This window comes from Aethalodelphis obliquidens, unplaced genomic scaffold (genome assembly GCF_003676395.1).
Source record: "Aethalodelphis obliquidens isolate GAN/ISIS:26980383/991018 unplaced genomic scaffold, ASM367639v1 scaffold20, whole genome shotgun sequence".
Classification (NCBI taxonomy): Eukaryota; Metazoa; Chordata; class Mammalia; order Artiodactyla; family Delphinidae; genus Aethalodelphis; species Aethalodelphis obliquidens.
In genome coordinates this window covers 9933383-9947240 of record NW_020837964.1, presented here as the reverse complement: position 1 = coordinate 9947240, position 13858 = coordinate 9933383, and the positions used below count along the sequence as shown (strand labels likewise).

The 13858-nt window shown below is 45.8% G+C and overlaps 1 protein-coding gene across 1 annotated transcript in view; it reads left to right on the top strand.

Moving 5' to 3' along the window:
* The window catches only part of VAT1L (vesicle amine transport 1 like), a 144557-nt gene extending 131300 nt beyond the window's left edge, over window positions 1–13257 (top strand). The window contains exons 8-9 of the mRNA XM_027119197.1: window positions 10080–10163; window positions 12060–13257. Coding sequence (XP_026974998.1) covers window positions 10080–10163; window positions 12060–12158 — 183 coding nt within the window. The 3' untranslated portion in view covers window positions 12159–13257. The remainder of the gene's footprint in view (window positions 1–10079; window positions 10164–12059) is intronic.
* The last annotated feature ends 601 nt before the right edge of the window (window positions 13258–13858 follow it).

The window sequence follows — 13858 nt, the reverse complement described above, 5'->3', positions numbered from 1 at the left end:
CAGCACCTGCTAAGCATTCGTCATATGTCAGCCGCTGTGATGTGAATGAGCACTGCCCCCCACCCCCACCCCATGGTCGTGCCACCTCTGCCTCGTCCGTTACATTTACCTGATTTTTAGATTCAGCTCTTTTCTTGAGACACTAACCTTCTCCTAATATAACCTACGGGCAGGTGGTGACTCTTAAATCACTACGGCCCAAAACATATAGCCCTCCCCTTCCTTCCTGTCTAAGTGGGGGGGGATCCACAAGAAACCCCCCTTCCAAGTGGTGGAGAACCAGCTTCTTACAAGAGCTTTTTGTTTGCAAATGCCTCTTACACAATCACTCTTTTATTTCACTCGTTACTTTAGAGCAACCCACAGTCCCCAAACAACTTGTCCCAGGCATACCTGCCTCGGTTGGCCACCTCTAATTTTGCACCCTGGGTACCCCAGCACTCATCTAAATGACAGCCACGTCTAGATGACATAGTCAATGCTATCTCAATTCCCTTAGGTACTGAAATGCCCCCAAACACCTGCAAACAAGCCCTTTCCCTTAAAGCCTACGGAAGGGGCCTTCTAAACTGTACTTTCCTACATGTTAGCAGGTCTGGCTGTCACCCCTCTGAAAAGATGAGACCTTTCAAGGTTTTGAAAGGTCTTTGGCCTCCTTACAGTTCTAACCCTTTTCCATAATTCTCACATTTGACTGTTCCAGGGGAAAACTTTCAGGTGCCATGGAATGGAATCATTATCCACCTGGGAATGAATAAAACCAGTACTCTCTGGAAGCAAAGGGGTTACATCATTAGTAAGGAACTAGAGTCCTCCAAGCAGAAATAAGAGCTTCTCTAACTGGTTGGAGGATTTTGCTAAAGGATTTGAAGCAAGAACCAGTTGAAACTACATTTTGTCAGTTCTGCCATTGTCACGTGGGATTTCAGGAGTGGCAGGAGCTCGTTATGATGTAACCCATTCCCAGCAGACTTGAGGATCTTAAGTAATTCAAGAGTATTTTCAAAGCATAGTCGCCAGCATCACCCTCAGGGCTCTGGTGGCCATCAGTGACTCATTCTCTGCATAAGTAATACTTCCTTAGACTATTTCTATGTCTTTCTCTTTGGCTGAGTGACAAACTTCTCCCTGACCCTCAAGTCTCAGTCTAATAGTACCTTTCTGCCAAGAGTTTTCCCCGGGTTTTCATCCTTCTCCCAACTCTAATTGCTTCCTCTTCTACGCCCATCACACTTCAAACATCTCTCTTACAGATTGTACAACAGATATTTTTCCGCAGGGGACAGGAACCATCTCATGCATATTTTATCCTCCTCCCCGGACCTCACTTATGTGTTGGAATAAGCATCCACAAGTGTCCACTTCAATCCTACTCCACCATCCAAATTCGACACTGGGGAACATTGTTAAATAAGATCAAACAAATGTTGGAGGCAATTCACTAGATTTTTTTCATCTTTTGCTTTAGTTTGGAATACAGCTGGACAAGAATATATAGTTTGGCTTGATTATGGACTGTAGATTTCTGCACAACAGCTCTGGCTTTTAACTCAATGTTTATTTCATTTGAACTCCTAATGACCATGATACATATGTGGTCATCAGTGTCAGGGCCATCCAAGTTCCCAGGGAAAAAGGACCAGTTACTTCATCCCAATCCTACTGTCTTGCTTTTTTGCCTTCCCTCTTCCTCATTCTCGGAACATTCTTTACCTCTTCTAAGCCGGTACTCCTACCAGTGGCCCCTTAAAAAATCCTCTAGGATCATCTACATTGGCCATTCTGTGGTGCCAGAACTGGGATGGGGCAAGAGAGATGACTAGGGTGCAAAATTTAAGGAGGCGCTCACTCTCAGGTGCTGAACCACCACTCGAATGACCCTGGGAGTGAGCGCCTCCTTAAATGCCCCACCCTTCCCCACGCCCTGCATTATTGCAAAGACCCCCTTGCAACTAATCCAAAAAGTTGTGTTTGAATCTTTTCTCTGCCTTCCCAGTGGATCAATCCATGGCCCCTGACATTTTATTTTTTCAGTCACTCTTCCACGTAGGTCAAAATCTCGGGGCTCACTCTCTTTAGACTCTCACAGCTACCTGACAGAACACAAATTCCAGATTTCAAGTCTACCTGCAATGAACGTGTTACTTTTCAATACCCACTTTGGGCTTTAAGCAATCATCAATCCCTCCCAAAGATGGACGTCCTTAATATGAGTCATCTTCCAGAGAAGAGTTTGGTAGATGTTTCTTAATTAGAGTATTACTCATTTCTTCTTTTTCAAAGCTTTTAATTTATCATCTAATAGGCACAGTGATCCGTGGGATAATGCATCTTAATCTTTTCCCTCTTTTAGATGGCTAGGCTTATTACTAGTCACAGCACAAGCCAAATGGTTTGGTTATTAAGTGGTATCATTTGTACCCTAATGAATTTACGCCTTTCACACCACTGAAAAAGAAATGGAATATCGTGAAACGTTAAATGAAACCCCAAACAAAGACGGAGCAATGTTAACCCTCATTGCTCAAGTGTGAAGGAACTGACCACTCAGAAGGTGACTGGATAGTGTAGATTTGTAGGATCTGCTGTGGGCAACCGCACCCCTGCAGACTCCTTGGAATGTAGTACCATCGGCCCCAGGCAACCTTCCCAGCATCTTGTCCCAGGTTCACTTTTATTCTCTGTCCTCATGCCCTCTGGCATCTTTGCAGTCTCTGCTTTCATACTCAGCTCCCTCTGCTTCAAATGGCCCTCTCTCCCTTCTTTTCCTAGTTATGTTCTACTCATCCTTTAAAATCCAGCTCAATTATCACTTCTTTAGAGGAGTTTTTCTTGATCTTCCCAACCAGGTCAATTCCCCTATCCACGTTCTCATAACACCATCTTGGAATTATCCAACGGCAATCTTACATTCATTTGAGTCACTTTGATTGTTTAAGTCTGTGTCTCTGTAAGACCGTAAGTTTTATGAACGCAGAGGATCTTGTAGGTGTTTGCTCACCATCATCTTCCCAGACTTCCAGAAAACCACCTCTCCTAGATCCATTGCAGAAAGAAATAAGAATGACCACAACTAGTGTTCCTCTGTGAACATGGTCTGAGCCAGCCACGTCTTCCCCAGGGGTCACGCTTGAACACCAGCTGAAATGCTACTGGACTTGGTTGAACCACCAACCAATGGTACAAGATCAACTCTGATGGGTTGCGGTCCATTGGGGCGAAATAAACAAATCAGGAACACATTTTTTAGACTGTGAAACTCTTTATGATGGATTAGCCTATTTAATAAGGGAAACTGTGATTCCCTCAGGGCAGAGAGAGCATGTCTGTTTCAATCATTACTCCACACACAACTCCTAGAAAAGGGCTTTGGCACTGCTGGATAAGTGACAGAATGAATGGATGGACAGAAGAGTTATCATCATTTAAGATATTAAGAAGATGAGGGGCAAAGAGGTGAAGTGACTTGCTGGAATGACATTAGTGAGCCTAGGGATGTTCCCACTGCCTCTTGCCCCCATCCGCTTGGGATGGTTTATCAAGGCAGCCTCCCAGGGACAAGAAGAGTCAGAAAAGACTGAGATGGCCTCTGTGCTCAGGATCTTGGCCTCTTGAAGTGTTTGAATGACATGACTCAAATTTCCTCCCGCTGTCTGGATGGAAAACCAGCTCCAGAAGAGATGGACTGACTGTGGCCAGAATCCCTAGCCCTGGGAAATCCAGCCTCTGGCCAGCCACGCAGCTGGCACTGGCGTCTCAGACTGGGTGTGGGGGACCATGACCCTGTTTATGAACAGACTCCACTGGGCCATCCAGGCAGCACCAAGCAGGCTACCAAGATACAGCTACCTGGGCCAGGGGCACTGGGACCAGGGATACACCCGACAGAAACCTCTGGGCATGGCTCAGCCACGTGAGTCTCACTCTCCCCTCAAATCAACTTCCTCATTCATTCATTCCGGAGGCTGTCATATGCCAAACACGCCTTTGCGCTGGGGTCCCTGAGATTGGTGCCATTTTCCTGCCGTCTATGGCTACACTCTCCAACACGGCAGACCTGAGCGTTTGAAGTGTGGCTGGTCTCAACTGAGACACGCTCGAAGTGTAAACTACATCACGGATTCCAAAACCTTAGTACCAAAAAAGGAATATAAAATATTTCATTCATACTTTTTATTGTACTGAGCATATACGGAAATGATGATATTTGGGATAGATCTGGTTAAAGAAAATATGTTTTTAAAATGAATCTCAGCAGCTTCTTTTTACACTTCTTACTGTGACTAATTAGAGAAATGTTAGTTTCATCCATGGTTCACTTCATATTTCTATTGCACAGCAACGTACAGGAGAGGCTGATGGGCAAGTTCTAAGCTGGGGGTGAGGGTGACGTTACTAGCCGGTCCAGGTGCCGGGGGAGCCCAAAGGACACTTAGCCCAGACTGTGAGGGGCGGGGGTGGGCGGTGAGAGCAGCTTCCTAGAAGAGTTCACATCTAAATCAACAGACAAATCTGAGTTAGTTCCAGGACCAGGGCACTGTGGGAAGGAACTGGGTTTCTACATCGGCACAAAGCTGAGAAGTCCAGATGTGTCTCCAGTGATGGGAGTGAGGGGGGTAGACAAGGGGAAGAGGAAGCAACAAAGCCAGAAAGGGCAACAGACATCAGCTCCCAGAAACCGAGTCCAGGGCTGTCTGGCAGAATTACAATGCGAGCCACACGCAAAGTTTTAAATTTTGTAGTAGCCACAGGCAGAAAAGTAGAAACAGGTGAAATTAATTTTATGTTTTCTTTAACCCAGGATATTAAAAAGGCTATTGTTTCAATATTTAATCAATGTCAAGGAGAGAGTTTGCATTCTTTTTCATTATGATTGTCTTTGAAGTGTGCTGTGTATTTCACACTCCCAGCACACCCCAGTTTGGACCAGCCACAGTTCAAGTGCTCAGCGCCACACGCGGCTAGTGGCGACTGTATTAGGCAATGCCACGTCCACTAGACTTTTCTCTTGAATGCAATGGGGAGAGGTTCTAAGCAGAAGAGTGCCTTAGACAAATCTCCCTGGCAGTCAGAAGGGAGACCAGTAGCTTTCTGGAGGCTGTCACCACCATCTTCTGTACCCTGTCACCTACCCAGGCGCCTCAGTTCATAAACTGATAACTTGGGAGCAAAATCTCTCTTTGCAGACTTTACCCTTTGATGATGTTATTGGAGGGAAGTTTTGGGATGCAGACAGCAGAGCCCCATCTTGGGTTTTTCCAGAGTCCTGAAAAGGGCAACTTTCCCTCTCTCAATTCCTACGTGGTTCCCACACCATTCAGAGGGCGACCTGCGACAGATTCCTGCGATTTTTCATCCTTGGGTTTCTCCTCTGTTGAAACTCTGATGCCTATACTCACCTAAGAGTATAGGTGCAGATAAAATGAAGCAAGATATGTAAAATGCCTCACGCTGTGCTTCATAAAGAATTGATCAAAAAATGGTAGTTTCTTTCCCTCTGAGAGTTGTCATAAAAGACTCTTCACATCCCCAAGAGCAGCCCAAGAGGATGTAAACTCAAACAGCATGACTGGGGATCAGACTCCTAATCCTTTCTCCAACCCCCGTATAAGGAACTTCAAGGAGTCAGTCCCTTTCAGAAAGCAATGTCCCAAAAATATGCAGGTTACAGACTGCCCAGCTGGGAACTTTTTTCTAGCATCTTAGTCAGCTTTAACTGGTAAGAAAACACCTTTTCGGTTTCCCTGGGCTCTACCTTATTGGAGAAGCAGTTTAAAAACTGTTCCTAATCTCCAAGGAGTTTCCAGGTGCTTAATGACTTGCCAGGGTAATAAACAACTGAATTCTGGGAAACCATTATGTGAGAATCAAAGGAAGCAGCATGATCGGGGCAGAACTGGGAAAAAGCATTGGTTTTTGAAGTCTGCCAAATCTGAGTGTGAAGCACATTTCTGTTGCCAATAATCATGTAGTCTTTGGACAAATTGCTTATGTCTTTGAGAACTAAGGTACTTATCTGTAAAATGGGTATAATATGTATCTTGCAAGATAAGAATTATACATTCAAGGTAACAATGTATTAATTATCTATCACTGCATGACAAATTGTCCCTAAGACCTATTGGCTTAAACCAACTTATAATCTCAGTTTCTGTGGGTGAGGAATCTGGGTAGGGCTTAGTTGGGTCCTTTGGCTCAGGGTCTTTCCCAAGGCTGCAGCCAAGGTGTCAGCCCAGGCTGTGATATCATTTCAAGGCTCAATTGAGTAAGGATCTGCTTCCAAGCTCTCTCGTTGGCTGTTGGCAGGATCCAGGGCCTCATAGGCTTTTGAACTGACGCTGTCAGTTCCTCACTGGCTGTTGGCTGGAGTTCTCCCTCTATTCCTTGCCATGTGGGCTTCTCCATAGGGCAGCACACAACATGGCCATTTGTGTCATCAGAACAAGAAGGCAAGCACAGCACAGGGAGATCAGCTCGGTGCTTTGTGACCACCTAGAGGGGTGGGATAGGGAGGGTGGAAGGGAGACGCAAGAGGGAAGAGCTATGGAGACATATGTATATGTATAACTGATTCACTTTGTTATAAAGCAGAAACTAACACATCATTGTAAAGCAATTATACTCCAGTAAAGATGTTAAAAAAATAAAATAAATAAAAACACGTCAGCCTTTAAAAAAAAAGAAAAAGAAGGCAAGAAGAGTCAGAGGAAGAGAGAGACTGGAAGACAGAAGTCACAGTCTTTTATTTTTAACTGGTAAGAAATTGATTTTTTGTTGATGGCCGTTCTTACTGGTGTGAGGTGATACCTCACTGTAGGTTAGTTTTGTTTGGTTTTTCTTTTTATTTATTTATTTATTTATAGTTTTGGCTGTGTTGGGTCTTCGTTGCTGCGCACGAGCTTTCTCTAGTTGCGGCGAGCGGGGGATACTTTTTGTCGTGGTGCTCGGGCTTCTCATTGCGGTGACTTCTCTTGTTGCGAAGCATGGGCTCTTGGCGCCTAGGCTTCAGTAGTTGTGACACATGGGCTCAACAGTTGTGGCTCGCGGGCTCTAGAGCGCAGGCTCAGTAGTTGTGGTGCACGGGCTTAGTTGCTCCGTGGCATGTGGGATCTTCCCGGACCAGGGCTCGAACCCGTGTCCCCTGCACTGGCAGGTGGATTCTTAACCACTGTGCCACCAGGGAAGTCCCCTCATTGTAGTTTTGATTTGCATTTCTCTAATGATTAGTGATGTTGAGCATTCTTTCATGTGTTTGTTGGAAACCTGTATATATTCTTTGGAGAAATGTCTATTTAGGTCTTCTGCCCATTTCTGGATTGGGTTGTTTATATTTTGATATTGAGCTGCATGAGCTGCTTGTATATTTTGGAGATTAATCCTTTGTCAGTTGCTTCGTTTGCAAATATTTTCTCCCATTGTGAGGGTTGTCTTTTCATCTTGGAATGACAGTTTGTCACTTTTGCTGTATTCGGTTGGTTACAAGCAAGTAGCTGGGTCCAGCTCACATTTAAGTGGAGGGGACTACACAGGACTGTGAGTCCCAGGAGGTGGTTGGGAGCTGTTTTAGAAGCTGTCTGTCACGATATTTAAAGATTCTCAGTAAATAGTAGCTGCTGTTAAGACTGAATACAAAAGCATTTGGAAAGCATCATTCATCACAGAAATAGGAGAAATCTCCTGGATTATGTATTAGGGTGAGGAAATTCAACAATCACATGACACTGTCAGTCTTTTTAAAAGAGGTTGATTCTAACCAATGCTCGCTTATCCAAAGACTGCATTTAAAGATACATTTAGGGACCTCCCTGGTGGTGCAGTGGTTAAGACTCCACGTTCCCAATGCAGGGGGCCCAGGTTCATTCCCTGGTCGGGGAACTAGATCCCACATGCTTGCAGCAACTAAAATAGTTCACATGCCGCAACTAAGGAGCCCACGTGCTGCAACTAAGGAGCTCGCCTGCCACAACTAAGACCCAGCGCAACCAAATAAATACATATTTTTAAAAATTAAAAAATAAAGATACATTTAATTTATATCAAACAGCGGTTTGATAATATGTTACCAGATAACAATGTTTGGACATTAGAATTAAAAAGCACCCATTCCCCCTACATAATGTTTTATCATATATCCAAATCCCTTTCTAGTTATTTTAGAATGCCCGTGTTTTTATGGGGATGTAAATAAAAATATGCACCTCGATTTTCTCATCTAACAATATTATAAAGACATTTAATCCTGTACATTCTTTATAATTAGCACCTTAACAGCTACAAAACATTTCCATTCAGTAGATAAATGTCAGAGCCATGGTTTACTTAACCATTCCCTTATTCTGTGACATGTAAGTTGCTTCAATGTTTTGCCATTGAAAACAATCGAGTATCTTTTGCGTGGTAAGTTTTTTCCCCATCATTTGAATTGTGTCTTTAGGATAAAGTCCCAGAAAAGCAATTCGAATACGCACATTTTAATGGCTCCGTCAAGTTTTTATTCAAATGGGAAGATGGCTTTGGTTTTTATATAAGCAAACACTGCTCCATCGGCCCCAGACTGAGTTCCTCAAAGGCAGACACCCTAGCTTACTTTAAAAAAAAAATTTTTTTTAAACCATAGCATCTATAATTCGACTGTACTTCAATAAAAAATAAATTAAAAAAAAGCAATCTGACTCTGTAAAAGATGACACAACTAAATCTACCTGCATAACAATAATTGAATGGGAGAAACTTGTCAACTAAAAGAAAATACTTTCAGATATAGTTAAAAAAAACTAAATGGACTTCCCTGGTGGTGCAGTGGTTAAGAATCTGCCTGCCAATGCAGGGGACACAGGTTCGAGCCCTGGTCCAGGAAGATCCCACATGCCACAGAGCAGCTAAGCCCGTGCACCACAACTACTGACGCCCGCACACCTAGAGCCCATGCTCCGCAACAAGAGAAGCCACCACAGTGAGAAGCCCGCGCACTGCAATGAAGAGTAGCCCCTGGTCGCTGCAACTAGAGAAAGCCCACGTGCAGCAACAAAGACCCAACGCAGCCATAAGTAAATAAATAAATTTATATATTAAAAAAACTAAATGAAAACATATGCTATCAATAAAAGATATGCCTAAAATAAACCATAGCATCTAGCCTATAAGCAACATGTAGTGAACATTTGTGCACTGAATGAATGCATGAACAAAAATACTTAAAAATCCGAGACTTAAAGAAAAATATTTCAACTAGATCTATCGCATTTTTTAAAATCAAGAGATGTTGCATTTCCATTTAGATTTCACTAAGAGATGTGGAGGACTTACCCATGCCAAGCCCTGGCATTCTGTTGCCCTTCCCTTATTTTATTTTATCCTCACAGCACCCCCTAGAGTTCATTTTCCATACAGCAACAGAATGAAAGGCTCAAAGGCTACATCAGATTACATCACACACCTGCTTTTTTCAGAGGGTACCAGGAGGCGTCTATGTATTGATATTTGTCTGACAAGCTCCCATCACTTGAAAAGAAACAGAAGGTCCTCTTCACTGGGGAGAATACTAGTTCTGGGGAAACCTCTGCTTAGGTGGAAACAAAAGTTCCACTCAATAACCAGGAACCATGGGAATTTTCCTGAATGTAGTTCAGCCTCGGTGATGGGTCATTTTAGCCAAACTACGAATCAGAGTTATATAACACTTAGGTAAGCAGGGTGAAAATGACCCTTGAATAATAATTTAATTGGTCAAAATTTACTCTGGCTAATGTTCCTGGCCCCTGGGCAACGTGTTAACTCTTGGAATTCTATAGGACCCTCCTCCCCCAGCCTTTTTTTTTTTTTTTTAAAGAAATGTTCATCTTTTTATTTCCGGAGCTATCACTCTCATTTTTTAGACTCAGGAAACCGAGTCGCTTGCAGACAGTTTGAGTGACAACCAGAATTTATTTGCACGCGCTTTCGGAAACCATTGCTAGTTTAGCTGCTAAACTTGAACCGCAGCGCCCCCTGGTGGACAGAGGGTGGTTTGGCTTTTCCAGGCCCTCTTGCCACCTGGGCGACATCTCATCTAACTGGCGCTTTCTCTCCCTGTCTCTCAGGTGAAGGAGGCCATGCAGCGGATCCACGACCGAGGGAACATTGGAAAGTTAATTCTGGATGTAGAAAAGACCCCGACTCCGCTGGTGAGTCAAAAGCAGAGGCATCCGCTCAGTTCAACACCAGAAGGTTTATCTGGTGTAGGCACAGGTGGGATGGAGGGAAGTACAGGAAGCCCTCTGCTGGGCTGGGGCTGGTGGGGGGAGACCAGAGGTAATGAAACGAATGTGCAAGTGAGGGATTAGTCACAAATGGGATGAACGCTAATAAAGAAAGGAAAACGCTTTGGTGAGAACGTTTCAGGAGCAATCTGAGGTCAGGAGAGGACAAGACCACACCCGCGTCTATTACACCTGCTCACTCTTGGCTGCACAAGCGGGAGAAATTCCTGGTAAAATTTAATAAATTCACATTCAGATACCCAACAGCATGATGCCACCTGCCTCCGAAATGCCTCCTGATGGGCCCATGGCTTTTGTTTTCTCTTACCAGGACAATACCCTTACACGCAGGGACCCCACCAGGAGTGAAGCATGTCACACTCACATCCCAGACACTCTTGCAAGGGTCCCTTGAGGGGCTCTGCGGTGTGGCGGTCAACACAGTGACTGCCACCAGACTGCACAGATCCAGAGGTGGGGCAGGTGGACAACCATCAACAAGCCATACGCAGAAATGGGACACTGCAGCTCTGGATCGGGCCACAAAGAAGGGCTCGCAGGAGGGGGTCTGTTCCCGTTAGGAAAGTCTGGGAAGGCTTCCCTGAGGAAGCGGGCTGAGCACAAGAGGAAAAGCAGGCATTGAGTAGGCAGGCGGTGGAGGGACGGCGCTGCATGTGCTGTGGCCGAGAGGGAAGTCCAGCTCCAGATCAGCCATGTGGTGCGGGCGGGGGGACTGAGATTCAGGAGATGATTCCTGTTTGTACGAATAAGTGGGGAGAGCAGAGGTTCAGGGGTCAAGGGAAATTACCTAGCTCAGGTCTAGGACAAGAAGAGAACTCCGAGGCACCGTTCCTGAAGGGGGCTGTAAATGGATAGGACTAGGATGTTCTGAGCATCTGTCGTGTGCTCAGCAATTTGCCAGATGCTTCAAGTACATCATTTCCCTTTGTTTCACTTGGCTCCCATGACAACTTTATAAGGCAGGTGGGTTTATCCTCGTCCTAACGGTGGAGGAAATGGAGGCTCAGAGAGGTGTGACAAGTGTGCCAGGTACTAGCAATGATAAGAAGGTAGGTGGGTAGGTAGATAGATGGTAGATGGATGGATGGATGGATGGATGGACAGGACCAGAAAGAGTCCACATCTTCACAGAAAGGACGTTCCCATGGGGGAATATAGACAACAAAGTGGATAAACCCACATTTGTTACTAGTGTGCTTCTGGCTCCTAGGAAGTGACAGCATCAGGCTTTGAACCCTGGCCGGTCGGCGCAGTGGACGCTGTCAATGCCCACCCATGCCCCCGGCACTCATGGTTCCCCTGCACGCCGGTGCTGTCCTCCTGCTGGCCGCCGCCCCTCTCTGCCTGAGCGCGTCCTCTGGCCATGGCAGAGGCTTGGGTTATGCACAAAATCAGCACTCCCTGGCTTCTCCCCTGCTCATGTGTCCCCCACTGTCCCCCAGTGGTCCCCAGCAGGACTGAGCCCAGTTGCCCATGGCAGGACCTATTAACATATCCCGTGCCAGCTTCCTTGCCTTTTCTGTCTCCTTTCCTCACTCTGACCTGCGCTTCCTGGGATCATCTCCCAAGTTCTGGAATCATCTCCCCAATTCCAAATACTTGCAGTCAAATGCTTTCTCAGAGCCTGCGTCTTAGGGCGCCCAACACAAGTCACCTGGTACCACACTGCCTTCCTGAGGAATCAGGTGACCCTAGCGCTCAGCCCTCAGAGAAATCTTTCTCAAGGGCCTTCATCAGATGCTTGAAGAAGGCAGGAGACAGACTGCAGAACCCTCTAAGAAGTCCTCTGCTGCATTACAGATGGCCAATGACAGCACAGAGACCAGCGAGGCGGGCGAAGAGGAGGAGGACCACGAGGGTGACAGTGAGAACAAGGAGAGGACACCCTTCATCCAGTAACCCGGGGCCCGGGCAGGAGGGCGTGAGGATGCTCTGGAGAAAGAGGACCCGGCTGAGAAATCTCTTCTGCGCCCCAGTGAACAAATGCTGTAGTCCAGTGTGTGCTGTGTCTGTCTGCTGTCAGCTGAGCTAAAAAGCTGTTGATCACTGTTGTTTTTGAAATTAAGTGCCAATCCCATTCCATGCAGTATTATGTCCTTCCCCCATCTGTGTGTTACACTCTCCCCACTCCCCTGTTTCAAAACCATCCATCTTTGGGTCCTTCTCGACAGTTCTAGAACAGCCTTGCAAATTGATACAAGTCCACAGGTCCATTGCTTAAGAGACCAGACATGGGCAAAGACAAGTTTGGATTGAAAGGTGTTATCACAGAGCACTGTCCTAGAATTCTTCAGGCCAATGACACTTTTTGCTGCCAGCCGCCCATGCTTCTGCAAAGAGCGCTTGCCAATTTGGCTGGCGGAAAGAGGGTAGGCCAGGAGAGGTTTTCACAAGCCCGTAAGTTTAGGATCTCTCCAAGTTGTATTGTCCTACTTCCCACTGAAGAGGCAACCTCCTTACATTCATTCAAGTGTTTCACAGTCAAAAGGTTAAACCAACCTCCCCTCACCCTCTGATGCTTGATTCCTTCACCGGTTCTTAACCATAAACACAGGGAGATAGATGTGGATATTTCAGGATAGAAGATGGGTCAACAGCCAAAGTATGAGGACCAGCCACAGAGGTCCCTCCTCTGAAACCATATCTCATGAGCAAAATCCTCTCCCCGCCACATATATTTAATTTTAAGAAAACTCACCAGGTGTGGGACTATTTCAAAGTCATTACTGAGACTCGCCTATGTTTGCACACTTGCCATTGGCATTACCGATTCTGCTCTTTTCATTTCCTGGTACTGAATAGCAGCCTTTACCTTGGATCCCCCAAGAAAGATCTCCTTTGTAGACCATATTTGGGGGGAAAAAATCAATGAGTATCTTTCTTCTTGCCAAAGCGTGTTCCAACGTGTCACAAACTAGCGATACAAAACTCGATGTTTAGTACCTGATGCCAAATATGTGTTCCTCTCCTCTGAAATATAAAATTATGGTGCACACTCTTTGCAAGGCCCTGCTTTCTGGAAATCCGGTACCAAATTCCTTGATCGCACAACCCTGATTAATTTCCCAGCTCCCAGACTCCTAAGGAACCGCCCCCCCCCGGCCCCACCGCACTTGACCCAGCTTGAGGTGAACAGTCCCTCTGGAGGGACAAGAGGCCCAGTGTCTCCAAGGGGGGGTGGGCTCCTCACCACGTCTCCCAGTCCTGTTGGCCCAGAGGGTGGACTCCACCACTCATAGACCAAACCGGAGACACAAGGAGCCCGCGGTGTTAGCAGCCCAACTCACTTGCGTTCTGGAAGACTTCCGAGGGCTCCTGCATTGCCCGACCTCTCCACCAATGAGCCTTAGGGTACACCCCACACTTCCCCCAAGATGGCAATGAATGCATTTCAGCAACTACCTGTTTTATTCCCTAAGTCCATTGGTAACAAATGTCACCTCATTAGTCATGTTCTTTTTTTCCTATCCTGAGCTTGTGATGATGACTTATTTATGCCAAATATTCACCTGAAGGAAGTGTCTCCTCACTGTGAATGCACACGTAAGCTATGAAGATGAGAGAGGGCGGCGCCACCTCATGAGCCCAGGGATGACAGC